Genomic DNA, 10,614 nt, shown 5'->3' with positions numbered 1-10,614 from the left:
GACCAGCATGCTTAATTCCGTGTGTTGATCGAGTGTCTGGCATACGATTAACTCTGCCAGTACGCAGTGGATGGTCCAAGAACCTTAATCGGACAACATACATCAAAGGAAAAGTAGAACAGTAAAAGGTTTTTTATTTTTTAAAAACTATTCCTTTCTTAAGCCATAAATTTAGTTCGTTCCTTTGCATTTCGTTCTCTCTGATCAGGCTCAAACGGGTAATTTATAGTGCATACGAGTAATGTACACTGAGGAAACATGGCATCACTAAGCAGGTTTGGAAGGTGGGATGAGATACAAAATTTTCATTTTATTTCATCATTACATCTTTTTCAAATTTCTATACAAAATATAATAAACAATTCAATTTTTTCAAATCTTAATTTAACATTTTTAAATTCGAATACAATAATAATATTAAAATATAATATTTTAAATTTTTAAATAAAATATAAAATTTTCATCTCACCTTCCAAACTTGCTGTTTTGTACGGATGAGATAGGACTTCTACCATTTTATCAGAAATTATTAACATTTTTTTATATAATCACTAATTTTTCTAATACGTTATCATGTGATGTGATGGAATGAGAGTATAACGGTGTTTATATTTAAAGATTACATAATAATTACTTGATATATAACACAATATTATAACGGTGTTTATTATTACATAAATATCTTTGTAAGGATGAGATAGGACTTCTACCATTTTATCAGAAATTATTAACATCTTTTTATATAATCACTAATTTTTCTAATATGTTATCATGTGATGTGATGGAATGAGAGTGTAACGGTGTTTATATTTAAAGGTTACATAATAATTACTTGATATATAACAATATTATTAGTACGCTTATTACTGTTCATTCGGGCTGGATTTTTTTCCCTCCCGGTCTTGAATCTGGGTTGCAAAACCCGAGTAATCTGGGCCGGATATCGAGTACCGGGTTTAGAATTCGGATTTTAAATCCGGTACCCGGGTTTTTTTTTTTTAAAATCAAACCCAACATCAAAATGACACCGTTTTGATGAACCAAAATGGCGTCGTTTTGACACAAGGGTTAATTCCCGTATCAATGTATCATTCCCCCCCTCTTCAGCCCTCTCTCGTTAAGGAATCCTAGCCTCCTTCCTTAGTGCCGAATCTGCCGATCGAAGAAACCCCATCATCCTCGTGACTCCAATGTTTGTTCTCTTCTTTTTATTTCGATTTGGGTCTGTTTTTAACTTTTTATACTCAAATTTCATGACTGAGTTTGCAAATGCTTGAGGCATTTTCTTGTGACCCCATCATCTCTCTCGTTCCAATGTGGGTCTGTGTTGGGTTAGTTTTGTGTGAGGTACGTGATTCTCCATGCATTTCTTTCTTTGTGGACATAATTTTTAGTACTAAAGTTATTTTCGATTGAGATGTGGGTAAATTAGTGAAAAAATCATTTATGCATAAGCATTAGTACTTTTCAACTCATGTAAACTTTCCTTCTCAAACTTCTCAACCCACTTGCTTTTAATGCCTAATATTCCCAAATCAGTACTTTCGTATAAAGTTTCCAAGAAAAAAAAAAAAAAGCTAAGTCATGAAATTATTGATTGTGTGAAGGAAAATTATGCTTTTATAAGGGAAACTGTACCATATTTAGTTTTTTTTTTTTTTTTTTTTCACTTCCTGCTCATGCATGCCCTATGTAGCATTCTTGTTTAGAGGATTTTGTTTCATTCTGAATAGTGTTCTTCAAATTTACTTTCTGCTTGACGCTTGTAGACTTGTAATTGTGGTCTAGGGTGGGGATCCATGTTGGGTTGGATTGGGTTGGGAAGCAGAGACTAATCTGTAGATTGTGAACATTGTTTGACAGTCTGGATGTTGAATTTGTATGGTGGTTTGGTGTTATGGTCAGAATGGCGTTTGATGATTTGTAGGTTCTGTTATATTTTGTTATATTTGATTATTAGTGTTTGGTTATTTATTATATTGTGTTTGGTGATTTTTATTACTCAATAACAGATGGAAGAAGATTCTGTGCGTTGTAACGTCGGGGTACAACCCAAGGGGTTGGTGGTGAGTCCTCGTCTATTCCAGTGGTGGAGGAGCATGGGAGTCTTCCAACCCTTTCATCCACATATACACAACAACCTACCCATTCCACCTTTACCCAAGCAATAATAATAATAAATAAATAAAAAAACACCTAGTAACCAATCGGTGGTTTGTGAACACTTTACTAAAGTGCAACCTATTGACCATGATAATCTAAAAGTTCAGTGCAATTATTGCACTAAACTATACAATTGCTACTACAAGAATAACACTTCATCTATGATATATCACCTCCAAAATGCATGTAAAATTTCCCCCTTTAGATTTAAAAGAGTTGAAAAAGGTCAATCATCTAGTATTAAAAGGGTTACAGAGGGAAGAGTGTGTAGCCCACAAAGTTAGTGAAGTATGATGCAGAAAAACTTAAGGTGTCAACTGCTAAGTTTTTTATTAAGTGTGAATTACCTTTTAGGCTTGTGGAGAACGAAGGGTTTGTTCAGTTCGTGGTTGATATAAAGTCTCGATTTACTTTGTCATTCCAAATCACTTTAAAAAGTGATTGTAAGCTGCATAACGAAGAGAAGATACAGCTACAAAAATTGTTAGATGGTTAAAGAATCTGTCTAACCACCGATACCTGGATATCGGTGCAAAATATGAACTACATGTGCATTATTGCACATTTTATTGATTGCAACTGAAAATTACACAAAAAAAAAAAAAAAAAAAAAGTTTTGCCAAATTCCCAATCATAGGAGCCAAACTATTGAGAATGTGCTAGACTTAGGGTTACATGATTGAGAGATTAATAAGATCTTTACCATCACAATTGATAACGCTTCCTCTAATGATGTTGTTGTTGATTACATGAGGAGGAGAATAAAGGATAGTGATTGTACCATATTGGGTGGTGAATTTCTTCACACACGATGTGCTGCCCATATATTGAATTTGATTGTTATAGACGGTTTGAGAGATGTTTATGAGTTTGTAACAAAGATTAGAAATGTCATCAGATATGTGAAGTCTTCACCGTCAAGGTTTTTCAAGTTCAAGGCTTGTGTGTTAAAGGAAAATATTAGTAGGAGGATAATTTGCTTGGATGTTCCTACTAGATGGAACTCCACATATTTGATGTTGAGTACCGCTGAAAAACACAAACAAGCCTTTGAACACTATTATATGTGTGCGGATAGTGAATTCGTGAACCCCACTGTTGATGATTGGAAAAAAGTACATATTTTTATAGAATTGCTGAAAATATTTTATGATGTTACATTGAACATTTCTAGTTCTTTGTATGTGACGACTAATGTATACTTCCAAGAACTTTGCACAATTGAAGATACATTAAATAATATGTGCAATCGTCATGATATTATCACTAGAACCATAGGTATAAATATGAAAAGTAAGTATGAAAAGTATTGGGGTAGTACATATAGGTTCAACTTGATGATATATGTTACTTTTGTGCTTGATCCACGATATAAAATGATAACAATGAAGTTTTGGTTGAAACAGTGCAAAGGGGATGAGTTGGCGGATAGGATAGTGGCCAAGGTTAAACTCTTGTTAAGTCGCTTGATTGAACAGTATAACAAATTTCGTGTGGGTAGTGGGGGGAAGTTCTAATGTGGCTCAAGGGAGGCCAATCACTACTTCTACTTATACTACTATTTAGACTAAATTTGATATCAGGTTAGAGAAATACCTTTAGGAGCAAGGGTTTATGGACTTTAGATAAAAAATAGATTGGTATTTGTCTGAGAGGTGTGCACAAAAATCACAAAGTTTTGATATTTTGGATTGGTGGAGAGTTAATGCCACCAATTATCTTGTCCTTGCTGAGGTAGCACGTGATGTGTTAGCCACCCATATTTCTATTGTTGCCTCGGAGTCCGCAATTAGTACTGGAGGACGAATCTTTGATCTTTGTAGGAGTTCATTGTCTTCAGAGACTATCGAAGCCTTCATTTGCACTCAAAATTGGTTAATGACCAAACTTGTCGACATCTGGGAGTTGGAAGAATACGTACAATCGATGGACCTTGAAGGTAAGTTTGAAACTTGAAATATTTTTTTAATATCTATCTATCTCGATTTATTATCTATCTAACTCATTTTTAATATTTTTTTAGATGATCATCTAGTTTCATCTTCAGCAGAGACTGTTGTGAGTCTCTCTTCCCATTCATGCTAAAAAAAATCTAGAGTAAGTACTTTTATATCTGTTATGCTGAATTGTTGACTTTAAATTTCACAACGATTCATGTAGATGCACTATACCTAAAGAATGTGACATTTCCTGAGAATGGTGAAAAGTCTTGTTTTCACATGAATACATTGAATAGCACACTTTTGTTTTGGGTCTTTTTGGGGCTGATCACTTTTGACATTGGAAACATTGACTAGAATCTATGCTTAGCATTGTCTCAATTTTCTTTTACATGTATCTATCTTGCAGAGAAAGAGATAGAAGATAACCCAGTTAGGATGAAGCAATTTGTGTTAGGTAAGCTTGGAAAAGTTCCTGATGAAATGTCAATGAAGGCTTCTTTGGGGAGCTTCTTTGGTGTAAGATTAAATTACTGATGGGAAGACTGTGCTGCTGATTTTGTAACTCATTTCTTGTAATTTTGTGTTTGGTAATGTAATTTATAAATACCAATAGTGTAATATGTAGTGAATTACATTGTGATGCATGCATAGATGAATATTTGATTTTTTTTTTTTTTGTTTTACATGCATTTAGCATTTTTAGAACACAAATATTATGCATTTAATGAACATGACTTCTTAGAAAAAATAAATAAATAAAGGCTTTTACTTAAAAATAGAAAAAAAGAAAAGAAAAAAAAAACTTGAACCTGAATTTCTGGGTTTCAAAAACTCGAATCCACCCAGGTTCCGGCCCAGGTCTAACCCGGATCCACCCGAGTTCTGGCCTGAGTCTGACCTAGATCCACCCAGGTTTCGGCCTGGTTTTTAACTAGGTGATCAAATTAGTGAAAAGAAGTCTGATAAGAATGATGGGAGGCAGAGTGATCTTAATCGTAGCTAGCTTTAACATTCGTTCGTGAGACTCCAAGCCAAAGAAACCAAGCTCTTAAATTGAATACCCGTTATTGCTACGTACTCAAATGCCAGGAAGATATTTAACAAAGAACTGCTGCGTTTTTAAAAAAATAAAAATAAAAAAAAAATAAATCAAATGATCGTATTTTATCATCATTTATCTCTCGATCTAGTGCATTGGTTTCCCATTAATGACAAGACTTTGGTTTTAGCCTTCGCTACATTTTAATATTAATAATGGCGTGCACCTCATGCATGTCAACCTTTTAGACATCAAACCAGTCATACGTTAACGCGTGTTTGAGAAAAAAAGAAGAAGAAGAAGAAGAAGATGATTAATTTACATTAAAGAGGAAAATATATAAGTACTTATAATATTATATAAGATGATCCTGTTTATTATAAGATCCTTGTTAATTGTTGTGATCAGTCAAATGCTGAAATTAACTTTGATCATCATGTATATATATTTGCCCGTGAATTTAATTGAGTCTCAAGTTAAATATTTTTCCTGATTAAGAATAAGCATCGGGAAATAACTCAATTACAACCATATTTCATTTTGGGAATCGAGATGTTTTAGGGTTTGCATAAATATTAATATTGCTTATCAATCACAAGTTATTTATTGTTTTAGGATGCATGTATGAGATCAGAGGCCGGCCCGGATATTGATTGAATTCCCGTACCTCATGAGTACTTCCTTACTAAAAAATAAATAAATAAACAAATTTATAAAGCTAATTCTCAATCAAAGACTAATCTCGATACCTGCTTAACTTCAGTACGTACTACTTATAATTAATAGTTGAATTATCAACTATAGTCACCAAAAATTGTAAGATCACGAATATTAACACAAGTCGAATTAAGCAGTTAATACTAAACTGATCATGAGCAGACTTTCAGTAATATTAATGATATTATTGGAGGGTACAAATGCATGTATTATAATTCTGCAAGTACTAGTACTGCTATAACACAATATAGATCATATATATATATATATATGTATATATATATGTTGAGTTGGTAATTAAGTCGAAGTAGTACTCTAGCTAGCTAGCTGCTAGCTAGCAGGGTCTAAAGGGGTTTAAATATGATGGGCATCCCATACCGAGGCCTAAGAGAGAGCAAAATAGAAGGAGAATGGGAATAGGCTGGGGAGAGAGTAAAGGAAAACCTAGAGAGAATTAGGGTTAGGACAATCTTGTATTCCAGAAACGTCAAGTTCCTACCAATACACATTCTTCCCCCAAAACCAAAAGGCAAGTATCCCATCTTGTGCTTGCACCCACCATATATGTCATCCTTGAACCTCTCAGGCTTGAACTCGTTCACGTCCTCTCCCCACACAGCCGGATCGTGGTGCATGCTCACTACGTCGATCCATATGTTGGTACCATTCGGAATTGTCAGGCCATTTACATCTATGTCTCCTCTCGCTTGCCTTTGTACGTTTGGTGCTGATGGGTACAGTCGAAGAACCTCATTCATCACCCATCCCATCTGCATTATTATTTACACATTAATAGTCATTGTAACATTTATATATATATATATATATATATATATATATAATTAGTTTGCATCCAATTTAATTGAAAGACACGAAAAGAACATATATATATATATCGTACCTTCTTTAGTCCCGCAAGCATATCGACATCAATTTCTTTATCTTTAACTACTTCTCTAATCTCATCTCTCAACTGATTCTGCCACTCTGGATGCGTTGCCAAAAGTAGCAATGTCCAAGTGATTGCCAATGCTGTCGTCTCATGTCCCCCAAAGAAGAAAGTCTTGCACTCATCGACAAGTTCCTGTGTTGTTAAGGATTTCCCTGGATTGCCATCTACAGTACGACTCCCCTGAAGCAACATTCCTAGCAAGTCCTGTGAAGGATGACGTTGCTCTTCAATCGATTTTTTTCTCTCAGTTATGATTGTTAAAAGCAGTCGGTCGATTTCTTTTCCCAGCATTTTGGCCTCTAGGTTTTGCATAGGGCACAAGACTTTGTTAAAAGGGACCCCCACGAAGCGGTTAGAGTTGAAGAGAGTCACTTGCAGGGCTCTTAATTTTTTCAACACTTCCTGTCCACTGCTGAAACTCATTCCGAAGCTTGTCTTAGCAATGATGATCCCAGCCGTTGTCGTAATCTCTCTTTCAGCATCAATTTCCGGTCTGTCGGAATTGATGAGCGTGGCCCACTTATTAAGCATTCTAGTGGTGGACTCTACCATTAACGTAGCCATGACCTAGAAAACCAGAAGATCAATTGTTTCAGAGAGTAAATTTAATTTGAAAAGTTAAAAATTATTTAGAAGTAGGTAATTAATTTGGAATTGGCTAAATAAAACATCTCAACCATGTTAAGATATAAATAAATAGTAAAACCTACCCCTTCTCATTAGTTTAAACTTTTTAGATAAGTGATGATTTCACATGATATCAGAATAGAAATCCTGAGTTTGAATTCTAATTCTACGCTCTATTCCATTTAATTAAATACTCTACCACACGTGATTGATATAAAATAAATAATAAAATCTACATTTTCTCATTAACTTAAACTTTTGAGATAAGTAGTGACTTCACATACTAAATCAAAAATAAAAGATTATAGCTAGCATAGTAGTCGTAACAAAGAAGGTCATTCTAACACCAGATTTAATAAAATTTTTGCGGGGAAGAAAGAAACTAAAACCCTTTGTGCCCAGCACATGCAGCTTCTCCCACATAAGATCAAACAACGGCGGCAGTAGTGCTGCCTGAGCCACTCCGGTGTCCTCCTCCAATATAGGGGCCGGGGAGGAGCTCCAGCTCCTCTTTGCCACCCAGATCTCCGTTGGCCGCTTTGGTTTAATTTTTGGTGTTCTCCGGCCTTTTCTTTTTCAGTTTTTTAAATTATTGCAACTGATCTAGGGTTTTTTCCTTCGATTATCTAGTAGGGTTTATTTCGTAGTCTAAATCGATCGTGTTGTTCCCTTGTCGGCATCAACAACTGCCTCGTCGGCACGCAGCCATCTATGAGACTTGATCATTTTTTTTTTTTTTTTGAACTATTTTAAGATTATTTTTTTATTTTTGCCAGCAACTGCGCTGTACCGTTTTTGGATGTTTGTTGGGCTTGCAACCCCTCCTATATATATGTATTTCTCTTTCCTTTATTTTGAACAAAATCATTACATAAAATAAACTTGTCTGTGAATTCTTGTCCTTAATTTTAGGGTTAAACCATATATGGAATTCAATTCTAGATTCTACGAAAAACAGTACTAGTACTTTAGATCTCTTTAATTCCATATAAAAGGGCCAAAGTACTAATGTTAATACCAAAACCGTGTGTACGTATTCTCTATTTCCAATCAATTTACTAGCTTGTCCATATTGGTGTGTGTGTGTGTGTGTGTGTGAGAGAGAGAGAGAGAGAGAGAGAGAGAGAGAGACCTTCAAGTTGGTTGGGTGGAATGCGGGAGTGATGACATGGCGGTGGCGAACCCAGTTATCACCTTCACTCATAATCAAACCATTGCCAAACATGGGGTCTCTATCATTTCTGAACACATTGGGCTTTCCCCAACTCTTTGCCACCACCTCTGCCGACATTTTCTTCAGGAACTCCGGCTCTGCTATGTATAAAAAGGGCTCCGTCCCCACCCAGTACATGAACACTTTTCCTACAGTACGACACACACATAATACACATTATATACACATATGAGCACTCTATATATATATATATATATATATATATATATATATATATATATTCCTCTCTGGCAGGAATAGTTGATGAATTCCACTAGCTAGTAGTACCTTGCATGCATGCATGTTTAATTCCCGTATCCATTCAATCGTATCATTAATCATTTCCATATGAAAATTGTATAAAAATACTCATATAATATCGTTGAATAAAACATGAAATCAATATGGTTCAGAATTGAAAGCATTATATTTATGTTTTTTTTTTTTTTTTTTATCAATCTTCTGATCATTAAATTGTTTTAGTTAAGACTTTTCCGAAACTTTCTCAACTCTATATATAATATATATATGTAGATCATAGAGCTCACCATGCAACTTTTGCCATCGTGCAAAGTAGGGGAAAGCAATTGAGTGTATATCATGGTGGGTAATATTCGAGGACCTCAATGAAGAACCACCGTTCTTCTCAGTCATCTCAGTGATATTACCCAACGGAAAACTTGGAGTTGGACCTCCAAATCCGTTTCTCCGAAGCTTTTGATGCACTAGGGTTGGTTTAATCCAACAGGAAAACAATATTCTCCCGGACACAGAGAGAAAAATCATCACCATGGCTATGCTAGAAAGCTCGAGAAACTCCATCTCTCTCTCTCTCTCTAAAAGCGCTTTCTTTATGCTAGCTCTCTCTTTCTTTCTCTCTCAAAGCACTAATAATGTCGGACTTGTTTGTGTTCGTGAATATAAGCAAGAATGAAACGGGTATTTATAGGAAGAGATTGAGGTTCAAGAATGTCGGAGCTTAATTTGAACCGTCGATCGATGAACAGAGGTTTAATTTGAACATGATTTTGAGAGTTATTAATTTGTATTCGCCCTTTCAGTTTTGTTTTAATATAATATATATCAACTCCTTTTTTTTAATAGAGAAATGATTTGTACAAGTCCTAAATAGATAAGTCTCATACAAGCCTTTGTAAAAAAAAAGACCCCACTTTAAAAAAGTGTAAAAAAAATTATTATTTATTAGTGAGACCCATTATTTTATAAAAGACTTATATGAAACTTGTCTATTTGAAACTTGTATTTAACATTACTCTTTTTAATATAATATATATCAACTCTTTTTTTTGTCATTTTGTTCCCAATTATTTGAGCTGTTTAGATTTTGAATTGAGTTTAGACTGCCTTTAAATATTGAACTGAATCGAGTTGAGATAACAAAATATTATTAAAATATTATGTTTTAATATTATTATTATTTTAAAATTTAAAAAATTAAATTATTTATTATATTTTATATTAAAATTTAAAAATAACCATAAGAAATTAATTTACGTATCAAACGAAGCCTGAACACCAGGTTCCGTCGCGTCAGTGCGGAAGCCGTACGTCCTAGCTAGTTAGTTTTACATGGCCTCCACCAATGAGAATTTTTCCACGTCAGACGTTGTTTTGATCAAAGCCGTGCAAAATAAATAAATAAATTCTGTACAAACTTTATTTTTAAAATGTGTAAAAAAAATTAATAGAATTTATTTTTTAACACAAGATATATACAAGATTTGTCTATTAAAAATTTTGTACTTAGTTTATTTTTTGAAAAATATATGCATGATGATCTATATGTACCTAAAAACTTTACTAGAAGTAAAAGGTACGTACATAATCTAGGGATTTTATACATTAATCCTGATCATAACATATATAATGTGACATCAAGCATGACACAACGTCGTTAGACAATGAGTTTAAAATAGAATTACATATCACGTTTACTTTA

At 34.1% G+C, this 10,614-nt stretch overlaps 1 protein-coding gene across 1 annotated transcript; it reads right to left on the bottom strand.

Annotated features, from left to right (window-relative positions):
• Positions 1-6,206: 6,206 nt before the first annotated feature.
• LOC121253710 (cytokinin hydroxylase-like) lies at positions 6,207-9,476 on the bottom strand. The gene is made up of 4 exons (XM_041153720.1): positions 9,203-9,476; positions 8,574-8,803; positions 6,764-7,381; positions 6,207-6,632 (listed from the first exon to the last, which is right to left on the bottom strand). Exons 1-4 carry the CDS (start codon positions 9,474-9,476, stop codon positions 6,207-6,209), a joined length of 1,548 nt encoding a protein of 515 aa, XP_041009654.1.
• Between the last annotated feature and the right edge of the window lie 1,138 nt (positions 9,477-10,614).

The sequence above is a fragment of the Juglans microcarpa x Juglans regia genome, chromosome 2S (genome assembly GCF_004785595.1).
Source record: "Juglans microcarpa x Juglans regia isolate MS1-56 chromosome 2S, Jm3101_v1.0, whole genome shotgun sequence".
Lineage (NCBI taxonomy): Eukaryota > Viridiplantae > Streptophyta > Magnoliopsida > Fagales > Juglandaceae > Juglans > Juglans microcarpa x Juglans regia.
The sequence above is the reverse complement of the archived record's forward strand: the minus strand, read 5'-3'. Positions and strand labels throughout refer to the sequence as shown.

Coding starts and splice junctions, on each gene's coding strand:
- LOC121253710 (XM_041153720.1), bottom strand. CDS start 9,476: ATGGAGTTTCTCGAGCTTTCTAGCATAGCCATGGTGATGATTTTTCTC. Junction 7,382..8,573: donor TCCACCCAACCAACTTGAAG/GTCTCTCTCTCT, acceptor CTGGTTTTCTAG/GTCATGGCTACGTTAATGGT. Junction 6,633..6,763: donor TGCTTGCGGGACTAAAGAAG/GTACGATATATA, acceptor ATAATAATGCAG/ATGGGATGGGTGATGAATGA.